Source organism: Giraffa tippelskirchi, chromosome 13 (assembly GCF_054371585.1).
Source record: "Giraffa tippelskirchi isolate mGirTip1 chromosome 13, T2T-mGirTip1v1.2.pri, whole genome shotgun sequence".
In the NCBI taxonomy this organism is placed as follows: Eukaryota; Metazoa; Chordata; class Mammalia; order Artiodactyla; family Giraffidae; genus Giraffa; species Giraffa tippelskirchi.
The window spans coordinates 75,702,510-75,726,926 of record NC_137287.1 but is presented as its reverse complement, the minus strand read 5'-3'; the positions used below and the strand labels follow the sequence as shown (position 1 = coordinate 75,726,926).

At 37.3% G+C, this 24,417-nt stretch overlaps 1 protein-coding gene across 1 annotated transcript in view; it reads right to left on the bottom strand.

The window, feature by feature from the left end:
• Window positions 1–10,478: 10,478 nt before the first annotated feature.
• Window positions 10,479–24,417, bottom strand: part of TMEM236 (transmembrane protein 236) — a 38,886-nt gene continuing 24,947 nt past the window's right edge. The window contains exon 4 of the mRNA XM_081553794.1: window positions 10,479–13,770. Within this exon, the coding sequence (XP_081409920.1) occupies window positions 13,190–13,770 (581 nt within the window). The 3' untranslated portion in view covers window positions 10,479–13,189. The remainder of the gene's footprint in view (window positions 13,771–24,417) is intronic.

Genomic DNA, 24,417 nt, shown 5'->3' with positions numbered 1-24,417 from the left:
ATGATAGGTGGGATACTTTCTTTTTAAAGAAATGAAAACATCTTTCATGAAGCATCATATTATCCCTACAGACCTATTGTGTTATTTTTCAGAAGTTAAGCATGAATTAAGAACATTTTGAAGCAGATATCGGTAATTAGATAGCCAGCTCACAACTGGAATGTGGGAAATGTTAGCCAAACAAAAGGAAGCTGCTGGAATATTTTTTGAAATTTTATTTAATTTTTTTAATTTAAATTTATTTATTGTAATTGGAGGATAATTGCTTTACATTATTCTGTTGGTTTCTGCCATACATCAACATAAATCAACCATAGGTATATGTATGTCCCCAGCCTCTTGAACCTCCCTTACACCTCCCACCCCATCCCACCCCTCTAGGTTGTCACAGAGGACTGGATTTGAGCTCCGTGCATCATACAGTAAATTTCCACTGACTGTCTAATTTTACATATGGTAATGTATATGTTTTAATGAATAGTTTGTCTTCAAGTGGAAAGCTCAAAGATTCACCATCTTTGTGATATTATAAACTTTGCTTCCTAATAAGAAATATGATATACTTCTCTTATTGATTTTTTTAACATTCTAAATTTCAGATTACTCTGACAGGATGAAAAATATGATGAGAATGTAGGACACCAAGAAAAATGTTTCTTTTTCATTAAGCCAGTGTTTCACTGACATAAAAGATTGGTTACAAAACACAGCAAATGAAACAAAATATTTCTTTCTAAAACACTGCTTCACTGATTTATCATGAGAAAAAAAATATTTTAAATGAGACATTCATGGTTTTTAAATGTAAATCAATTATATAAATTCAGAAAGTTTGGCCTAATTTGGATTTACATTAATTTCAGAAGCAGATAAAACTTAACTGAATTCTCTCTTCACTCACATTCAGGTTTTTTTTTTTTACTCACACAAAATGTGTCATATGGCCAACCAGGATCAGTGGTAGAATCTGTGATTTTGAAACAATAGGAGGCCTATCATCCCACAAAGAATTTACCCCATGACCTTGACCTTACTAAAACAAAGATTTAACAGGCTAAAAGAGGTGACCAAGCAAATAAAGAAAGCCAGTTCTTGTGGGAGTGATGATGGAATAAGAAGCTTTAGAAATCCATCATTCCACTTCAACACCTATTAAACCTGGCAGAAACTGTCTGAAATAACTATTTTAGTATCCCAAGTAACTAGTAGAAACTTAGGAGCATCCAGTGGAGAGCTTGATGTAAATGCTGGTATACTTCAGTGAATTTCAAGCTTTTCCTTGGGTGGTGGCTATCATCTTCCACTCCCCCATCTTTGTGGCAGGTGACAGCTTTTTTGCACCCTGATGGATCCAGGATAGCCCATCAGGGACTCATCTTCCAAATATCAGACTTGTGTATTCTGAAGGGTAATTCCTGCTTTTAATTAATTTTACCACTTCTATTCAACATGGCAAGAAAAGTTCCAGCCAGAGAAATTAGTCAAGAAAATAAATAGATAAAAGCATCCAAGTTGGAGAAAAAGGAGTAAAAGTATCTTTCTTCCAGAGATGACATTATTTTATATGTGAAAAACCCTAAAACTTCCACCAAAAAAAAAAAAAAAAAAAGCCACCTGCTAGAGCTAACAATCAAATACAACAGAATAGAATACAAAATCAAAACACAAAATTTGGTTGTGTTTCTACACACTATTAATTAAAAATCTGAAAAGGAAATTAAGAAAGCAATTCTAGTCACAATAGCATCAAAAAAGAATAAAATATTTAGGAATAAATTTCACCAAGGAGGCAAAAGACTTATACAACAAAAGCTACAAAACATGGCTGAAAGAAAGAAGACCTAAATAAATGGAAAGCTATCCCATGTTCATAGAATTGAAAACATAATATTGTTAAGATGACAACACTACCCTAAGAGATCTACAGATTCCATGCAACCTCTATCAAAATCCCAGTGATGTTTTTTGCAAAACAGGAAACCCCATCTTAAAACTCATATGAAATTCCAAGAAATCCCATATAGCCAAAACAATCTTGAAAAAGAACAGCGTTGGAGGTCTCACACTTCCTGATGTCAAAACTTATTATAAAGCTACAGTAATCAAAATCATGTGTGGCTCTGGCATAAGAGAGAACATAAAGACCAATAGAACAGAGAGCTCAGAAATAAGCACTCAAATATGAGGCTAGTCAGATGTTTTTACAAAGGTACCAAGACCATTCAATGCAGAAAGTATTCAAAATGGGTCAAAACCTAAAGTTAAGGGCTAAAACTATACAAATTTTTGTAACAAAACATCAGGAAAAATCCTCATGGCATTCGATTTGGCAATGATATTTTTCTTTTTGGACATGACACCAAAAGCAGAGCTACAAAAGGAAAAAGTAGATTAAATTGAGGTTCATCAAAATTAAAAAGGACACTATCAAAAGCGTGAAAATAATGAGAGAAACGAGAGAAAATATTTGCAAATCATATATCTGTAAAAGAATTAATATCCATAATGTGTAAAGAAATACAACTCAACAGCAACAACAAAGCGACCAATTTTTTAAATGAGCAATGTACTTGAATAGACATTTCTCTGGAGAAAATATACAAATAGCCAATAAGCACGTGAAAAGATGTTCAACATTGTTGTTGCTGTTTAGTTGCTCAGTCATGCCCGACTCTTTTGCAACCCCACCAGGCTCCTCTGTCCATGGGATTTCCCAGGCAAGAATATTGGAGTGGGTTGCCATTTCCTTCTCCAGGGGATCTTCCCAACCCAGGGATTGAACCCACATCTCCTGCAATGCAAGCGATTCTTTACCACTGAGCCAAGGCAGGGAAGACCATTCAATATTGTTAGTCATTAGAAAATTGCAACCAAAACCACAATCATATATCACTTTATGCCCATTAGGATGGCTGTTATCAAAGAACAAAAACAGAAAATAACAAGCATTGATGAGGGTGTGGAGAAATTGGAACTCTTGGGCATTACTGGTGTAAATGTAAACTGGTGTAGCCACTATGGAAAAAGTTTGCTCCTATCCTTAAAACATTAAATGTGGAATTGCCATATGATCCATCAATTTCACTTTTAGATGTATACCCAAAAAATCAAAAGCAGAGATGCAAATAAATATTTGTACACCAATGTTTACTGCACATTATTCATAGTAGCCAAAAGGTAAAAAGCAACACAAGTGTCTATCAATAGATGAATGGATAAACAATATATGTATAATGGAATATAATATTATTCTATTCCATTTTATACATAAAATAATATATCGAATGGAATATTATTAAGCCATAAAAAAGAAATTCTGATACTTGCTACAACACGTACAATCTTGAAATAACACAGACACAAATAATACAGGCAGACACAAAAGGAAAAATGCCACATGATTCCACTTATATGAATGTAGAATAGACAAATTCATAAAGACAGGAAAAATAACTCTATTTTTACCAGGGACTGGTGGGGGAGGGGAAATGAGTGTTACTGTTTAATGGGTTCAGAGTTTCCATTGGGGATGATGAGTTTTAAAAATAGTGGTGATAGTTGTACAACATTGCAAATACACTCAAACCACTGAATTGTACATGAAAATGATAAATTTTATTTTATGTATATCTTATCACATTAAAATAAAACCCAACTCTTATCATCCTCTTTATACCCTTCTACTAAGTTTTGGCTCTGGTTTTTGCTTAACTTTTTGATGGTTGTTTTCAACTAGTACTTCCTTCAGGCTAAAGGAGGATTTCTATAAAATAAAGGAAATCCCCTTTTTTTCTAATTGGTGAGACAATTGCTGAACTATTTCATTTCCTCTTAGATATTCTCAAACATTACGTACCTCACACCCACTCAGTTCCATGTAAGATGAACTTAGTGACTCCTTTGTTCTGAAACAGTTCCAAGAAAATCAGCTCAACAAATTATTTGGTAGCCTATTCCGTTATTTCTCCTAGTTTAAACTGGTGACTTATACAGAAGTCTATTTGGTTTAACCATCCCTATCTTTTAATAGGTAAATTTGCTTAAATGATACCAAGATAATTTTGACTCAGAAGGAAAAAAAAGATATAATGATGCAGTTAAGTAAAAACTTAAAAATTTTAAAGACAGAAAACTGGGTTTTTTAATGTTCTTATTCTTCAATTTTCCAATACTTATCAAAATACATCAAAACACCAATAATGCTTTTGCAATTTAATAGAAAATAATTAACTTTATAGCAATGAAAAATCTTTGTATTGGATTATTTATCTAAAATTTGACTTTAGTTTATAATACTCTTCAGATAGTATATTTAGATTTACTGCAATGTACAGACTATTTGAAGAGCCAGTGTTTTGTTTTGTTTGGCATGGCACATGTCTTTCAAAATAATTTAATTATAAGATTATTTGACATATTAAAAAGATCATACATCATGACCAAATGGGCTTTATCCCAGGGATGCAGGATTCTTCAATATTTGCAAATCAATCAATGTGATACACCACATTAACAAATTGGAAGATAAAAACCATATGATTATGTCAGTAGATGCAGAGAAAGCCTTTGACAAAATTCAAAACCCATTTATGATAAAAACTCTCCAGAAAGCAGGCACTGAAGGAACACACCTCAACATAATAAAAGCCATGTATGATAAACCCACAGTAAACATTAACCTCAATGGTGAAAAATTGAAAGCATTTCCCCTAAAGTCAGAAACAAGCCAATGGTGCCCAATCTCATCACTACTTTCAACATAGTTTTGGAAGTTTTAGCCATAGAAATCAGAGAAGAAAAAGAAATAAAAGGAATCCAGATTGGAGAAGAAGTAAAACTCTCACTGTTTGTAGATGACAGGATCCTCTACATAGAAAACCCTAAAGACACACCAGAAAATTACTAGCACTAATCAGTGAATATAGTAAAGTTGCAGGATATAAAATTAATACACAGAAATCCCATGCATTCCTATACACTAACAATGAGAAAACTGAAAGAGAAATTAAGGAAACAATCCCATTCAGCATTGCAATGAAAAGAATAAAATACTTAGGAATAAATTTACCTAAAGAAACAAAAGACCTATACATAGAAAACTATAAAACTCTGATAAAAGAAATCAAAGATGACACCAATAGATGGAGAAATATACCATGGATTAGAAGAATCAATATAGTGAAAATGAGTATACTACCCAAAACAATCTATAGATTAAATGCAATCCCTATCAAGCTACCAATGGTATTTTTCACAGAACTAGAACAAATAATTTCACAATTCGTATGGAAATACAAAAAACTTCAAATAGCCAAAGCAATCTTGAGAAAGAAGAATGAAACTGGAGGAGTCAATGTGCCTGACTTCAAACTATGCTACAAAGCTACAGTCATCAAGACAATATGGCACTGGCACAAAGACAGAAATAAAGATCAATGGAACAAAATAGAAAGACCAGAGGTAAATCCATGCACCTAAGGACACCTTATCTTTGACAAAGGAGGCAAAAATATACAATGGAGAAAAGGCAATCTCTTTAACAAGTGGTGCTGGGAAAACTGGTCAATCACCTGTAAAAGAATGAAACTAGAACACTTTCTAACACCATACACAAAAATAAACTCAAAATGGATTAAAGATCCAAATGTAAGACCAGAAACTATAAAATTCCTAGAGGAAAACATAGGCAGAACACTCTCTGACATAAATCACAGCAAGATCCTCTATGACCAACACTCCAGAGTAATGGAAATAAAAGCAAAACTAAACAAATGGGCCACCGCCCCCGGCCCCCGGCACAGCCTAGCTCGTCTAGGTCACGCTTCTGCGCGGAGCCGTCGCAGCCGATGGTGTGATCACTCACCTAGAGCCAGACATCCTGGAATGTGAAGTCAAGTGGGCGTTAGAAAGCATCACTACAAACAAAGCTAGTGGAGGTGATGGAATTCCAGTTGAACTATTTCAAATCTTCAAAGGTGATGCTGTGAAAGTGCTGCACTCGATATGCCAGCAAATTAGGAAAACTCAGCAGTGGCCACAGGACTGGAGAAGGTCAGTTTTCTTTCCAATCCCAAAGAAAGGCCAAAGAATGCTCAAACTACCGCACAATTGCACTCATTTCACACGCTAGTAAAGTAATGCTCAAAATTCTCCAAGCCAGGCTTCAGCAATACGTGAACCGTGAACTTCCAGATGTTCAAGCTCGTTTTAGAAAAGGCAGAGGAACCAGAGATCAAATGGCCAATATCCGCTGGATCATCGAAAAAGCAAGAGAGTTCCAGAAAAACATCTATTTCTGCTTTATTGACTATGCCAAAGCCTTTGACTGTGTGGATCACAATAAACTGTGGAAAATTCTGAAAGAGATGGGAATACCAGACCATCTGACCTGTCTCTTGAGACACCTGTATGCAGGTCAGGAAGCAACAGTTAGAACTGGACATGGAACAACAGACTGGTTCCAAATAGGAAAAGGAGTACGTCAAGGCTGTATATTGTCACCCTGCTTATTTAACTTATATGCAGAGAACATCATGAGAAACGCGGGGCTGGAAGAACACAAGCTGGAATCAAGATTGCTGGGAGAAATATCAATAACCTCAGATATGCAGATGACACCACCCTTATGGCAGAAAGTGAAGAACTAAAGAGCCTCTTGATGAAAGTGAAAGAGGAGAGTGAAAAAGTTGACTTAAAGCTCAACATTCAGAAAACTAAGATCATGGCATCTGGTCCCATTACTTCATGGGAAATAGATGGGGAAACGGTGGAAACAGTGTCTGACTTTGTTTGTTTGGGCTCCAAAATCACTGCTGATGGTGATTGCAGCCATGAAATTAAAAGACGCTTACTCCTTGGAAGGAAGGTTATGGCCAACCTAGATAGCATATTTAAAAGCAGAGACATTACTTTGCCAACAAAGGTCCGTCTAGTCAAGGCTATGGTTTTTCCAGTGGTCATGTATGGATGTGAGAGTGGGTGGTGAAGAAAGCTGAGCGCCGCAGAATTGATGCTTTTGAACTGTGGTGTTGGAGAAGACTCTTGAGAGTCCCTTGGACTGCAAGGAGAGCCAATCAATCCATCCTAAAAGAGATCAATCCTGGGTGTTCATTGGAAGGACTGATGTTGAAGCTGAAACTCCAATACTTTGGTCACCTGATGCGAAGAGTTGACTCATTGGAAAAGACCCTAATGCTGGGAAGGATTGGGGGCAGGAGGAGAAGGGGACAACAGAGGATGAGATGGTTGGATGGCATCACCGACTCAATGGACATTGGCATGAGTAGACTCCAGGAGTTGTTGATGGACAGAGAGGCCTGGCGTGCTGCAATTCATGGGGTCGCAAAGAGTCGGACACGACTGAGCGACTGAACTGAACTGAAACAAATGGGACCTAATTAAACTTAAAAGCTTTTGCACAACAAAGGAAACTACAAGTGAGGTGAAAAGACAGCCTCAAGAATGTGAGAAAATAATAGCCAATGAAGCAACTGACAAAGAATTAATCTCAAAAATATACAAGCAGCTCATGCAGCTCAATATCAGAATAATAAACCACCCAATCAAAAAACGGGCGAAAGAACTAAACAGACATTTCTCCTCAGAAGTACAGATGGCAGACAAACACTTGAAAAGATGCTCAACATCACTCATTATCAGATACATGCAAATCAAAAACACAATGAGGTACCATCTCATGCCAGTCAGAATAGCTCTTATCAAAAAGTCTACAAACAATAAATGCTGGAGAGGTTGTGGAGGAAAGGGAACCCTCTTAACGTGTAGGTGGGAATGCAAACTAGTACAGTCACTATGGAGAACAGTGTGGAGATTCCTTGAAAAACTGGAAATAGAACTGCTATATGATGCAGCAATCCCACTGCTGGTCATACATACTGAGGAAACCAGAATTGAAAGAGACACCTGTACCCCAATGTTCATCGCAGCACTGTTTACAATAGTACATGGAAGCAACCTAGATGTTCATCAGCAAACAAATGGATAAGAAAGCTGTGGTACATATACACAATGGAATATTACTCAGCTATTAAAAAGAACGCATTTGAGTCAGTTCTAATGAGGTGGATGAAACTGGAGCCTATTATACAAAGTGAAGTAAGTCAGAAAGAAAAACACCAATACAGTCTATTAACACATATATATGGAATTTAGAAAGATGGTAGTGACAGCCCTATATGCAAGACAGCAAAAAAGACACAGATATAAAGAATAGACTTTTGGACTCTGTGAGAGAAAGTGAGGGTGGGATGATTTGAGAGAATAGCACTGAAACATGTATATTACCATAGGTGAAACAGATGACCAGTCTAAGTTCGATGCATGAAACAGGGCACTCAAAGACGGTGCACTGAGGCAACCCAGAGGGACGGACTGGGGAGGGAGATGGGAGGGGGGCTTGGAATGGGGGACACACGTACACCCATGGCTGACTCATGTCAATGTATGGTAAAAACCACCACAATATTTTAATTTGCAAATCCAGTTGTAATAAATTAATAATAAATAATATTTATATCAATAATATTATAATTATAATAAATTATTTTTAAAAGATTATTTGACCCATTTAATATTTGAAAAAACTAAGAATAATGCAAAAAAATGTATTTTTATGATCTGTAAATGACCCAGATTGTACAGATGGAAATCAAGACACAGAAATAGTGGGTATCTTCTTCAAATTACACCAAATATGTAACATTACGTATAATTGTAAGCAATTTAAAAGGTAATTTTTAAATTTATGTACTAAAATATTCTGGAAAACCTATTTTCTAAGGAACCTACATCTTTAAGAAGAAAAATAAATACATTGTAGAGAAAGAAGTCTTTTCTAAAAATAATCCATTAATATTTCAATTTCAAAGCAAGAGAAATTATAAGATTTTTATTGATAATAGGCACATCCTAAAAGTTAAGATTTGTGTATGTATAAATGCTAATTTAAAAGCAAATATTATTTTGGAAAATATTATCCCCAAAACATATTTTAAAAGTTTGATGTATTTAAGACTACCCTACTTTTTTTGCTTTCGAATTATTATGCTGGAGAAGACCCTTGAGATGCCCTTGAACAGCAAGGAGATCAAACCAGTCAATCCTAAAGGAAATCAACCTTGAATATTCGTTGCTGAAGCTCCAATACTTTGGCCACCTGATGTAAAGAGACAGACACTGGAAAAGACACTGATGCTGGGAAAGATTGAAGACAAAAGGAGAAGGGGGCGGCAGAGGATGAGATGGTTGGATAGTATCACTAACTCAATGGACATGCATTTGAGCGAATTCCAGGACATACTGGAATACAGAGGAGTCTGACATTTTGCAGTCCGTGGGGTCACAAAGAGTTGAACACGACTTAGCGACTGAACAACAACAACACTATTACTTTTTTAGGAAGACATTTTTTTGTTTGAGCAATTTTAGGTTTACAATAAAATTGAGAGGAAATTACAAAGACTTCCCATCTCCTCCCCTCTTCCTACACATGCATAGGTTTTAGTTTAATCGGTTTTTCTTTATTGATTTTGTTTCAGTTTCATTGATTTCTGCTGTAATTCTTATTTTTTTTCTTCCCCTTACTGGCATTTGATTGCTCTTCTTTTTCTAGCTTCCCAAGGTAGAAATTTATTTTACTATAAATTTCCCTCTAAATACTGCTTATGCTTGTACATTTGTACAACCCCAAACATTTGGATAAGATTTGTTTTCATTTTTATTTACTCCAAAATATATTTTAATTTCTGTTGAGATTTCTTCTTTGACTCATGTGTTATTTAGAAATGTGCTGCATAATCTCCATGTAATTGGGAATTTTTCTATTACCTGTCTGTTATTGATTTCTAACTTAATTCCTTTGTGAGAAAAGACATTATATTGTTTCTATTCTTTTAAATTTGTTGAAGTGTGTGTTATGCCCCAGAATGTGGTTTATCTTGGTAAATGTTTCTTGTGAGCTTGAGAAGAATGTGTATTCTGCTGTTGTCAGATGAAGTAGACCATAGAAGTAAATTATATCCAATTAATTGATTAGTGTAGTTGAATTCAACTCTGTATTTACTGATTTTCTATCTGCTGGAACTGTCCATTTCTGAGAGATGGGTGTTGAAGTTTCCAACTATGATAATAGCTTCATCTATTTCTTTCTGCATTTCTATCAGTTTTTCCCTTATGTGGCTTTGTCATTAGGTGCATACACACTAAGGATTATGTCTCCTGAGAGAACTGACTCCTTTATTATTCTGTAATAATCCCTTTCTTCATCCTTGAAAATTTTTCCTTACTTTGAAATCTGGTCTGTCTGAAGTTAAGGTAAGTGCTGCTTTCTTTTGATTAGTGTTAGCATGGTATGTTTTTCTCCATCCATTTTCTTTTAATCTATATGTAACGTTCATAACTTTTTACACGGACACAAAAGCTACATGGGTCTTAATAACAAAAACCATTAGAAACAGTGAGAATTGCAATGTGATTTTAATAGAATAACTTTTAATCACAGAGTGTATAACAACCAATGTTTTATTAGCATAATTTGCTGCAATGCCTATTAAATACCATAGACAAACTTCATAAACATGCCCTCACCCTTAAAATAAACTATTAAATTAAATTAGTACTCCCTAATTTTCCTCCTACATGGAGTCTTTTGTACATGCCTTCATTATTTATACAGTGTTGTGACTTTCCAAAATATCAGGCACATTCATGTTCAAATATTCGGGGCAAAATGCATTCTAAACTCCAATAAGTAATACTTCCCAAATTATCTGAGCATTGTTTACTCTATAAATTCCAATAAAAGATAAATATAAATGTACATAAAATATTTTCATATTTAAGAATATTACAATCAACTACATGGTTATATATCCTGCTTAATAAAAAAACTATCAGGTATAAATTGAAAGAAATTATTTGTATAATAATCTTGTTTTACAGTTACACGCATTATAAGTTTCTGTGGGATTGACAAGAGGAAGATAAAATGCATTGTTAAACAAGATATTCTCAGGCCTTTCTTTAAGGAATTTAAAGATTAATGAGGAACTCAGAAAAGCAAACACACAATGAAAGTCTTAAAAAAGTGCTATCGTTAGGGTTCTATGAGAACTCATAGGAGGGACACTTTGATGCCTAATGAATGAATACCTACATCAAGTTCATGTCTTTTAAAATTTTAACCTTTTTTAAAAAACATGTATTTATTTGGCTCTGCCAGGTCTTTAGTTGCAGCATGCAGGATCTAGCTCCCTGACCGGGGATCGAACCTAGGAGCCTGCACTTAGGAGCATGGAGTCTTAGCCACAGGACCACCAGGGAGGTCCGCTGACATCAACTTTAATCTCTATATTCAGTAGATTACTTTCTAAACATAATACTATTTGGTGAAAAATTATAGTCTGAGGTAATCTGAAGATTTAATATATTATTTTTCACAAATGTATGGTTTAAATTATTATTCCCAGAGGGTAAGCAAAGACACAGAAAAGAAAAAATAGGAAAATTAAAACAATGCATTAAGCTACCTGTTTCTCTGTAGGGATTTGATCCAATTAAAATACTTAGCATTTATCAGTTATCATAGTTAGCCAGACAATACAGTGAGAACATTCCCTATCTAGTTAATCCTCTCAGCCATATAAAGTACTATTTAACCTTATTTGTAGCTCAAACATAAAGAATCTGCCTGCAGTGCAGGAGACCCGGGTTCGATCCCTGCATTGGGAAGACCCCCCTGGAGAAGGGAATGGCAATCCACTCCAGTATTCTTGCCTGGAGAATCCCATGGACAGAGAAGCCTGGTGGACTACAGTCCATAGGATTGCAAAGAGTCACACACGACTGAGCAACTAACACTACTAACCTTATCAAAGTACTAGTAATATACTCACTTTTGGACGTAGAAACTGGGGTTTACAGAGTTTGCCCCAAATCATAAAACCAGAAGTTAAGCTTTTAGCAACTGTGAATAGACCTTATCTTATGGTATAAGGAAAAACCATAAAGCCTAGGGGGAGAGTGAGACTGGAGGATTTGGTGGAGAGTTGGAGCAACAGGCAAATTCAGTTATTCATTCTTTAAGCTATTTGTTACCACAGACCACTGAAGAGACTGCCTGCGTAAAACATTACTCTGCACATGTAAGACTCTCAGAAGTCTCTGTAGCATCAGAAAATTTATATAGAGTGGAGAGCCCCTGCTATGCATATCTGAGGGTATCCCAACATATGAAATCAAATCACATAATTCCATATCTAATTATTTAATATCAAGATAACTATCATATATTATCACATAAGACACTAATGCACTTGCTGTTATATTTGTAAGTTGAACTTCTAACTTTAAACAGGGCTTGCATCTTGCTTTCATGATGGTATCAAATTCCACAAATAAATATTCTTTTACTTTGAAATTTCCCTCTTCAATTAATGGCTTCCTATTATAAAAGTTTATCTAGATCTTACCTTAACTTCATTACATTAAATTGAGTCAAATGTCTGTGAAATTAAATTGCTTTCTCTGCTGAAATCAACTGATTACATAAAAATCTCTTGCCACAGTGGAATAAAGAACATAATTACACGTCTGAAGGAGACTCTAAAACAATTCAATTTTTTTTTAAATACATGAATCAGCCATGGGTGTGCATGCGTCCCCCATCCTGAACCCCCCTTCCTCCTCCCTCCCCATCCCATCCCTCAGGGTCAATTTTTCAAAAGTATTGATAGAATCTAAACTTATTTAATAATAACAGCTTTATTTCCTAAAATTAATTTTAACTAATTCTTGTAATGCCCTTTCTGTCAACAATAAAAAAATCTCATTCTTGGACTAACTTAGTAGGAAGACATGTTCTCATTTTTTAAGATGCTTTACTGAAGAGTACCTTTAGAAAAAGTGAAGAATACATAACAAAATTAACTACTGACATTTTCTACAAATCTAGGAGAACCAACTTAGAAGACTACAACTTTGCTTACATTTAGCACCATCTGCATACATTTTAAAAATTGACATGTTATAGTTTTTAAAAATGGTTTTTTTCTCTAGCATCTATTTCTTCATTTCTTCCTAGAGTGCAAAATAACGTATGCCTGCCCTCCAAAAAGATCACAAATGTATGCATGTGCATAAAAAAGAGGTTTGACTATAGGACACTTTCTCTTTAAAAAGACCTCTCAAAGGTAGAGAACATCCTGAATTTGGTTAAGTAATTGAAATAAACATAAGACAGAGTCACCAGCACATTTTTACAAAGACCCAATACGGGTGTGATTGTTCCCAGGACAATGATTAAACTCAGTCTAACAAAGATAAAAGGTATATCCTGGAGAAGGATGCCAAGGGAATTCAGAAGCGGGTTCCGGGGAGTGAATATCATTCGAAGAAGAGAAACGTAACTGAAGATGTAGACCGCGTACACCCAGCCTGACTTGTACACCCTGGGGTGCCCGGCCACCCGCACCATTTCTGTGGTGTCAGCCCACAGCAGAAAGCTCCCCAGGAAGATCTCTGCACGCACGTCCTGTTGAGACAGCGTTCGCAGGATTCCCCATTCAAAGGTGGGCTCCTGGGGTCCCTCCAGCTCAGGAGAGGAGCTCGCTGTGGCGCCTCCTAGCGGCCGCGACAAGTGGGTCCTGTTGGCTGGCTGTGGGCGAGTCGGGTTTTCTTCATTTTGCTTCGCTTCACATGCCACAGTTCTTATTTGTTGCAAATTGGTTGTATGGATGTGCCTGTCTTCGTTAGCTGCAACAAATTGATTTATTTAAATTTTAAATTTTTATTAAAATGTAACTTTTCATTCAATTTTATTTAAACTTACAGAGATTTCCCTGGTGATCCAGTGGCTAAGATTCCATGCTCTGAATGCAGGGGGCTTGGGTTTGATCCCTGGTCAGGGAACTAGATCCACAGGCTGCAACTAAAAGGTCAGACACAGCTGCAAGGAAGATGGAAGGGCCCACATGCTGCAACCCAATAAATAAGTGACTGTGTGTGTTAGCGGCTCTGTTGTGTCTGACTCTTTGTGACCCCATGGGGTGTAGCCACCAGGCTCCTCCATCCATGGGATTTTCCAGGCATGAATACTGGAGTGGGCTGCCATTTCCTTCTCCAATAAACAAATAAAAAAATAAATATTATAAAATAAATAAATGAATATTACTTTATATTTGGTGCCGTCAAATAAATAAATATTTTTAAAAATAAATTTAAATTTTAAATGCTTTATTTAAAATTTTAAATTTTATTTAAAATTTAACTTTTCCTTCAATTTGTTTAAAATTTAAATATAAACATTTTATTTAAATTTCAAAATTTATTTAAACATAAAATTCTTAAATTTTTATTTGAAGTGAAATATTTAAATTTTTATTAAAATTTAAAATTTTATTTAAATTTGAAAATGAAATACAAGTGATCTCTCATTTGAGGTCTGTGTCACACAAGGAACTTCAAGATAGCAACTGATAGCACAATGCCAAAAAATGTAGAGGCAGAGAACGCTCTTTGTGTCTTTGTATTTCCCGAGATATGGATCCTAAGTCATTCTTACCATTTCAAGATAATACCCATTACTGATTACTGAGCTAAGTAAGCACTTTTACACACTGACTCATTTAATCCTCAGAACAAAGTTGAGAAATAGGGATTACTATCCCAGTTGATAAATATGGAAAGGGGAGTATAAGAGATAAAATGACACCTGAATTCAAATATACAGTTAGGAATGGGCAGAGCTGGAATTCACACCCAGATCTGTTTGACCCCAATTGACAATCTCTTAACTTTATCACTTTCTAGAGGCAATACATCAAGTGCTATTTATAAACCATACACATATCATAAAATCAAATGAATCAAAAGTTCAATGGTTCAATCTTGTCACTTTATAAGAAGCCTACAGGAATGACTACAACTCAGAACCTCAGGTTTAGAGCTTGGTGCTAAGAGGGTCTTTTTTGAGCATGAAAGAGTCTTAGTGAAGGGTAACATTCTGAATCCAAGATTTTTAAGCTGTTCTTTCCCCCGAAACTTTTGAACTAGTCAGTGTGATTGTTTAGACAAGTATCTCATTTGTGACCATGAAGCTGTGGCTGGTCAACAAGTCAGTCATCTGAATGAGTAGGGTGTTCCTTGTCAGCATCACAAGAGTAAGTGTGTGTGTGCATGTGTGTGTGTGAGAGAGAGAGAGAGAGAGAGAAAGTGAATGTGTATGTCTCTCCATATACACATGGGTGTTAAGGTTGTGATTATGAAGGAATCTCAGATCTCAGAACTTACTACTGATGACAGGATTTTCCTATGAAAGGAATAGAACATTATTTTCCAAACATTTAACCACTTAGGCACCATTTTCACTGCTAAGAATTTCTCAGCTCTTGACACAGTTTACTCAGCCAACAAAATGCTGAGCTGTCACATTCTTGATAAGATAAAATTTAAAGGTAGTCATTAGACGGAATAATTCTAAAGGTTAAAGACACAAAGGCAATAAAATTTGTTGTAATGTACTGAGCAGAAGTGAAAACATTTTAAAACAAATAAGTTATTATGATTAATGACTAACAAAGGACTTGATGACTGTAAGGAGGAGTTATTTAAAGAACAAACTTCAGTTTTCTTTCTATACGATTAATTATTTTAAAATTGTAAGTGTGAATTGAGTACATTTATTAATTAAAAAAATAAATTCTTGATGAGATATTATTTCCTTCTGGTATGAATTATTCATAAGTGTTAGGACTCATGACCCTTAGAAACTTCCTTGTCAAACTTAAGATGTCACAGTAGCATGAGTAAGAATCATTTTTTTATTAAAATATACTTGACTTACAATGTTATGTTTCAGGTGCATAGCAAAGTGATTCAGATGTATATACATATATGGTGATTGAGATACCCCACATCCAAGGTAAGGAGCAACGGTTGTACTTTGCTGGAGCAGCTGTGAAGAGATAACCCACGTCCAAGGTAAGAGAAACCCAAGTAAGATGGTTGGCACTGAGAGAGGGCATCAGAGGGCAGATAGACTGAAACCACAATCACAGACAACTAGTCAATCTGATCACACAGACCACAGCTTGTCTAACTCAATGAAACTAAGCCATGCTGCGTGGGGCCACCCAAGAAGGATGGGTCATGGTGGAGAGGTCTGACAGAATGTGGTCCACTGGAGAAGGGAATGGCAAACCACTTCAGTATTCTTGCCTTGACAACCCCATGAACAGTGTGAAAACGCAAAAATATAGGACACTGAAAGATGAACTCCCCAGGCGGATAGGTGCCCAATATGCTACTGGAGATCAGTGGAGAAATAACTCCAGAAAGAATGAAGGAATGGAGCCATAGCAAAAACAACACCCAGTTGTGGATGGGACTGGTGATAGAAGCAAGATCCGATGCTGTAAAGAGCAATATTGCATAGGAACCTGGAATGTTAGGTCCATGAATCAAGGCAAATTGCAAGTGGTCAAACAGGAGATGGCAAGAGTGAACGTCGACATTCTAGGAATCAGCAAACTAAGAGGGACTGGAATGGGTGAATTTAACTCAGATGACCATTATATCTACTACTGTGGGCAAGAATCCCTTAGGAGAAATGGAGTAGTCATCATAGTCAACAAAACGGTCCAAAATGCAGTACTTGGATGCAATCTCAAAAACGACAGAATGATCTCATTTCCAAGGCAAACCATTCAATATCACAGTAATCCAAGTCTATGTCCCAACCAGTAATGCTGAAGAAGCTGAACAGTTCTATGAAGACCTACAAGACCTTTTAGAACTAACACCCAAGAAAGATGTCCTTTTCATTATAGGGGACTGGAATGCAACAGTAGGAAGTCAAGAAACACCTGAAGTAACAAGCAAATTTGGCCTTGGAGTACAGATTGAAGTGGGGCAAAGGCTAATAGAGTTTTGCCAAGAGAACGTACTGGTCATAGCAAACACTCTCTTCCAACAACACAAGACAAGACTCTACACATGGACATCACCAGATGGTCAACACCGAAATCAGATTGATTATATTCTTGGCAGGCAAAGATGGAGAAGCTCTATACAGTCAGCACAAACAAGACCAGGAGCTGACTGTGGCTCAGATCACGAACTCCTTATTGCCAAATTCAGGCTTAAATTAAAGAAAGTGGGGAAAACCACTAGACCATTCAGGTATGACCCAAATCAAATTCCTTATGATTATAGAGTAGAAGTGAGAAATACATTTAAGGGACTAGATCTGATAGAGTGCCTGATGAACTATGGACGGAGGTTCATCACATTGTACAGGAGACAGGGATCAAGACCATCCCCAAGAAAAAGAAATGCAAAAAGGCAAAATGGCTGTCTGAGGAGGCCTTACAAATAGCTGTGAAAACAAGAGAAGTGAAAAGCAAAGGAGAAAAGGAAAGATATACCCATTTGAATGCAGAGCTCCAAAGAATAGCAAGGAGAGATAAGAAAGCCTTCCTCAGTGATCAATGCAAAGAAATAGAGGAAAACAACAGAATGGGAAAGACTAGAGATCTCTTCAAGAAAATTAGAGATACCAAGGGAACATTTCATGCAAAGATGGGCACAATAAAGGACAGAAATGTATGGACCTAACAGAAGCAGAAGATATTAAGAAAAGGTGGCAAGAATACACAGAAGAACTGTACAAAAAAGATCTTCACAACCCAGATAATCACAATGGTGTGATCACTCACCTAGAGCCAGACATCCTGGAATGTGAAGTCAAGTGGGCCTTAGGAAGCATCACTACGAACAAAGCTAGTGGAGGTGATGGAATTCCAGTTGAGCTATTTCAAATCCTGAATGATGATGCTGTGAAAGTGCTGCACTCAATATGTCAGCAAATTTGGAAAACTCAGCAGTGGCCACAGGACTGGAAAAGGTCAGTTTTCATTCCAATCCCAAAGAAAGGCAATGCCAAAGAATGCTCAAACTATCGCACAATTACACGCATCTCACACACAAGTAAAGTAATGCTCAAAATTCTCCAAGCCAGACTTCAGCAATACGTGAACCATGAACTTCTAGATGTTCAAGCTGGATTTAGAAAAGGCAGAGGAACCAGAGATCAGATTTCCAACATCCGATGGATCATTGAAAAAGCAAGAGAGTTCCAGAAAAACATCTATTTCTGCTTTATTGACTATGCTAAAGCCTTTGACTGTGCGGATCACAATAAACTGTGAAAAATTCTGAAAGAGATGGGAATACCAGAAAACCTGACCTGTATCTTGAGAAATCTGCATCCAGGTCAGGAAGCAGCAGTTAGAACTGGACATGGAACAACAGACTGGTTCCAAATTGAGAAAGGAGTACGTTAAGGCTGTATATTGTCACCCTGCTTATTTAACTCATATGCAGAGGACATCATGAGAAACGCTGGGCTGGAAGAAACACAATCGGAATCAAGATTGCGGGAGAAATATTAATAACCTCAGATATGCAGATGACACCACCCTTATGGCAGAAAGTGAAGAAGAACTGAAGAGCCTCTTAATGAAAATGAAAGAGGAGAGTGAAAAAGTTGGCTTAAAACTCAACATCCAGAAAACTACCATCATGGCATCTGGTCCCATCACTTCATGGCAGATAGATGGGGAAACAGTGGAAACAGTGGCTGACTTTGTTTGTTTGGGCTCCAAAATCACTGCAGATGGTGACTGCAACCATGAAATTAAAAAGCGCTTACTCCTAGGAAGGAAAGTTATGACCAACCTAGACAGCATATTAAAAAGCAGAGACATTATTCTGTCAACAAAGGTCCGTCTAGTCAAGGCTATGGTTTTTCCAGTAGTCATGTGTGGATGTGAGAGTTGGACTATAAAGAAAGCTGAGCGCCGAAGAATTGATGCTTTTGAACTGTGGTGTTGGAGAAGACTCTTGAGAGTCCCTTGGACTGCAAGGAGATCCAACCAGTCCATCTTAAAGGAGATCAGTCCTGGGTGTTCATTGGAAAGATTGATGTTGAAGCTGAAACTCCAATACTTTGGCCACCTGATGCGAAGAGCTGACTCATTTGAAAAGACCCTGATGCTGGGAAAGATTGAGGGCAGGAGAAGCAGGGGATGACAGAGGATGGGATGGTTGGATGGCATCACCGACTCAATGGACATGAGTTTGGGTAAACTCTGGGAGTTGGTGATGGACAGGGAGGCCTAGCATGCTGCGGTTCATGGGGTCGCAAAGAGTCGGACATGTCTGAGCAACTGAACTGAACTGAACTGATGGTGATTGACTGAGTCTCTCATTCGTGTCCGACTCTTGTGAGCCCATGGACTATGGCCTGCCAGGCTCCTCTTTTTCAGATTCTTTCCCATATAAGTTATTACAAAATATTTATTAGAGTTCCCTGTGCTATTACAGTAGGCCCTTTTTAGTTATGTATTTTATATATAGTAGTATGTATATGTAAATTGCAATTTCCTAATTTATCCCTTCCTGCCATGTTTCCTCTTTGGTAACCATAAGCCTGATTTCGAAATCTATGAGTCTGTTTCTGTTCTGTAATAAGTTCATTTCTGTCATTTAAAAAATAATTTTATTTAATTATTTTTGGCCGTGCTGGGTCTTCGTTGCTGCACAGGCTTTTCTCTAGGTGCGGCAGGCAGGGGCCACTCTCTAGTTGTGGTGAGTGGGCTTCTCACTGCAGTGGCTTCTCTTGTGCAGAGAATAGGCTCTAGAGTGTGCAGGCTTTAGTAGTAGGCTCAAAAGTTGCAGCTCCTGGACTCAAGAGCACAGGCTCGATAGTTGTGATGCATGGGCTTAGCTGCTCTGTGGCATGTGGAATCTTTCCAGATGAGTGATCGATCCCATATCTCCTGAATTACCAGGAAGATTCTTTACCACTGAGCCACCAGGGAAGCCCTGTGTCATTTTTTAAAATTTCATATATAAGTGAGACCATATGACAATAGAATACTACTCAGCCATAAAAATAAAATTTAAAAAAATGCAATAATGCCATTTGCAGCAACATGGATGGACCTAGAGATTATCATACTTAATGAAGTCAGAGTAAGTAATCATTTTGATAAATTACACTCAAGAGAGAAAAATATACTTATTTTTCTAACTCTTTTTGCAAGTTATTATTTTAATAATCATAAAATCATCTTTCAAAAACTCAGATGCTCACTTACATTAATTGTATCTCTTATTTTACCAAAAAAAAAAAAACTAATGTAGAAAATATAGAATGTGTTGTATCTTAGAGCACATTCCTTCACCTCTCTTAGTAGATAAAAGTGTTGAAGTGAAAACCCAAATTCCTTTGTCAATATAAAGAACACAGGATGTAATCTAGGCTCTTGAGGATGACTGCAAATTCAGCATTGTTTCAAGGCCAGGAAGTGCCATCTAAGAAGTGACACATTAACAGTTTTTAAACAGTGAGAGTCATAATATCTGAGGATAAGAGCTGTCGGTTTGAACAATAAATTCTTTTTTTATCTATTTATTTTTAATTGAAGGATAATTGCTTTGTAGTATTGCATTGGTTTCTATCAAACATCAAGATGAATCAGCCATAGGTTTACCCGTGTCCCTTTCCACTTGAACCTCCCTCCCACTTCCCCTCATCCCACCCCTCTAGGCTGTTACCAAGCCCCAATTTGAGTTCCCCAGAGTCATACAGCAAATTCCCATTGGCTATCTATTTTACATATGGTAACGGATGTTTCCATGTTACTCTCTCCATACCTCCCACCCTCTCCTTCTCCCCCCCAACTCCCCAGCCATGTCCATAAGTCTTGAGCAATGAATTTTTAGGTAGGGTTCATTTTTAATGAAATGAGAAGGACTTAATCCATGTGTATTTGGTAAAACCAGGCCTGAGTTTCTCCATAACTCATTAGGGACTAGTTAAATTTGGGGACTAGCTTAGGGGACTAGTCCTCTTACCAAGTAAGAAGCACTATAACTACGAGCTGGAAAGCTCTGTTGGCCTCTCAGAGGGGAGGGCAGAGTTGAGGATGTCAAGAAATCATCTGGTCATTAGAACAGACCAGCAAATTTATCCTCCAGTCACATAAACCTTCATGTATTCATTACTGTTTCCTTAGGCTCCATGATCACTTTCCCTCCAAATTAGTATTTTTTAAAATTTCCACTCGCAGTTGGAATTCTTTTTATTGTTGCTGTTAATTGTCAGGGTTCTGTTTGGGGGAAACTATATTTATTTGTGCAAAATCTGTAAAAGATATAAACACAAAGAGCAATCGGTTCACTTCCTTAAAGGCTCACATTCTCCATAAAAAGCACAACTAGCAGCCATTCTGTGTAGTTCCCCACAGCTAAAGCCAGTCACCAAAACTTTTTGTCCTCACTGTGCATGCTATATAACTTAAGAAATGCAATTTTGATAACAGAAAAATGTTTAAGTAGGTAACATACCTCTTTTACTTTATTATTTCTTTATAGTGGTGTATTTCTATCTCTAACTTTTACCCCAAAACTTTTTCAATCACTTCCAGGGAAAATGTAAGTACAATATAACAAATCACTAGGGAGGAATTTTCTACAGTGAGCATGTATTCCTCTTGCAAAGAGAAAGAGAAAACTAAAAAAATTATTTTTCTCTTCATTTTCTTTATTTTCTCTACTCATGTTATTTTAGGAACTAACACAAGCTGGAATTGAGATTGCCAGAAGAAATATCAATAACCTAAGATACGCAGATGACAGCACCCCATGGCAGAAAGTGAAGAAGATCTGAAGAGCCTCTGATGAAAGTGAAAGAGGAGAGTGAAAAAGTTGGCTTAAAGCTCAACATTCAGAAAACTAAGATCCAGTCCCATCACTTCCTGGCAAATGGATGGAGAAACAATGGAAACAGTGACAGACTTTACATTTTTGGGCTCCAAAATCACTGCAGATTGTGACTGAAGCCATGAAATTAAAAGATGCTTGCTCCTTGGAAGAAAAGCTATGACCAACCTAGACAGCATATTAAAAAGCAGAAACATCACTTTACCAACAAAGGTCTGTCTAGTCAAGGCTATGGTTTTTCCAGTAGCCATGTATGGATGTGAGAGCTGCACTATAAAGAAAGCTGAGCACCAAAGAATTGATGCTTTTGAACTGTGGTGTTGGAGAAGACTCCAATGAATGTTCATTGGAAGGACTGATACTGAAGCTGAAACTCCAGTACTTCGGTTACCTGATGCGAAGAACCGAGTCATTGGAAAAGACCCTGATGCTGGGAAAGATTGAAGGTGGGAGGAGAAGGGGATGGCAGGATGAGATGGTTGGATGGCATCACCGACTCAATGGGCATGAGTTTGAGTAAGCTCCAGGAGTTGGTGATGGACAGGGAGGCCTGGCGTGCTGCAGTCCATGGGGTCACAAAGAGTTGGACACAACTGAGTGATTGAACTGAACTGAAAAGTTACTTAAATAAAAAGAGAGAGAGCAGAATCACAAGAAAGGGCAGCTAAAAACAAGGCAGGAATGAAGCTGCTACTAAGACTGCACTTTTTAAAAGAAATCAGTAGTTTTATTCATTCCAAAATTTCATTCTGTAAAGCAACTTGGAAAAGGGAAATCTTAGCTTAGGGATGAAACAGCCTTTTTGAAGGAAAATGGGGGCTGGGTTCAAATGCCAACAGCAGGCAAGTGCTAGGTCATGCCACTGGCAGGGAGGAGGCATCAATACTGCCTCTCTAAACAGCAGCTTCAAAACTGCTCTTCATGGGAATGAGCAGGTGGTCCCGTGGTTAAGATTCCATGCTTCCACTGCAAGGGACACAGGTTCAATCCCTGGTCGGGGAACTAAGATCGCCACATGGTGCGGCCAAAAAACTGTTCTTGATGTTGGTTAAGGGCTAAAACATTTGGACAACCAAGCTGTCTGCTGTGATCAGACAAACCGTAGAGTGCTGTTCCAAGCTTAGACTGGGTTTTGAGAACAGTGCAGCAGGTAACGTGCCCACCTTCATCACCCTGTCTCCTGACATCACATCAACAAGCACAGAAGAATAAACTGTGGCAGGGCTTTAAAAGGAAGGTAAGTTCTGTGATGAGAGACTACCCCAGGGAGTCTGAATAGACTGGCAGTCAAGCACAGCTAATCTCCGAAGTGATAGTTAAAGTGAAAGTGAAGTCACTCAGTTGTGTCCGACTCTTTGCGACCCCATGGACTATAGCCTACCACGCTCTTCCATTCGTGGGGTATTCCAGGCAAGAATATTGGAGTGGGTTGCCATTTCCTTCTCCAGGAGATTTCCCTGACCCAGGGATTGAACTCTGGTCTCCCGCATTGTAGGCAGACGCTTTACCTTCTGAGCCACCAGGGAAGATTGACAGTTAAGCAGAAACCTAAAGAATACATAGGAATAAATTATGTGAAGAATGGAGAAAGAACTTTTCAGGTGGTAGAGTGCAAATATCTTTCAGCTAAAGAGACTTCCCTGATGGTCCAATAGTTAAGAATCTGCCTTCCAATGCAGGGCACACGGGTCACGGATTCGATCCCTAGTTGGGGAATTAAGATCTCACATGCTGCGGGGCAACTAAGCCTATGCATCACAACTAGAGAAGCCTGCATGCTGTCACGAAGACCCAGCATAGCCCCCAAAAAGAGGAAGATCCTTCAGCTAACATGAACTTAAAGGAGAGTGTGATGAAGGGGAAGCAGACAGAGAAGAGGAGAGAAGCTATGATTTATGCAGTGTTTTCTATGTACGAGGAACTGTGTTAAGCCCTTTCTATGCATCCACTCACTTAATCCTTATAAAAACTGTATGATGTGGTTACCAAACGGGACAGTGGGGAAAGGGATAAATTAGGTATATGGGATTAACAGATACACACTACTATATGTAAAACAGACAAACAACAAGGATTTACTGTATAACACTGAGAACTATATTCAACATCTTGTAATAACCCATAACAGAAAAGAATTTGGATATATACATATCAATATATTGATATATAACTGAATCACTTTGCTGTACACTTGAAACTAACACAATATTGTAAATCAACAAAGGTTCAATAATAATAAACCTCTATGATGTAGCTACTAATATTTTCCCATTTTATTTCAAAATTTATTTTCTTTAAAGGTTTTATTTTTTATGTGCACCATTTTTTCAGTCTTTATTGAGTTTGTTACAATATTACTTCTGTTTTATAGTTTTTGGCCATGAGGCATGTGAGATCTTAGTGCCCCAAGCAGGGATTGAACCCACATCCCCTGTATTGGAAGGGGGAGTCTTAACCCCTGGACCACTGGGTAAGTCTCCTATTTTGTCATTTTAAAGATAAACAAACTGACGTAGGGAGAGACTAAGAGTTGTTTCCAGGGTCACACAGCAAGTAAGGAGAGGGATGGAGTGTGAAACTTAAACATCTAACCATTAGACCACATTGCCTGTG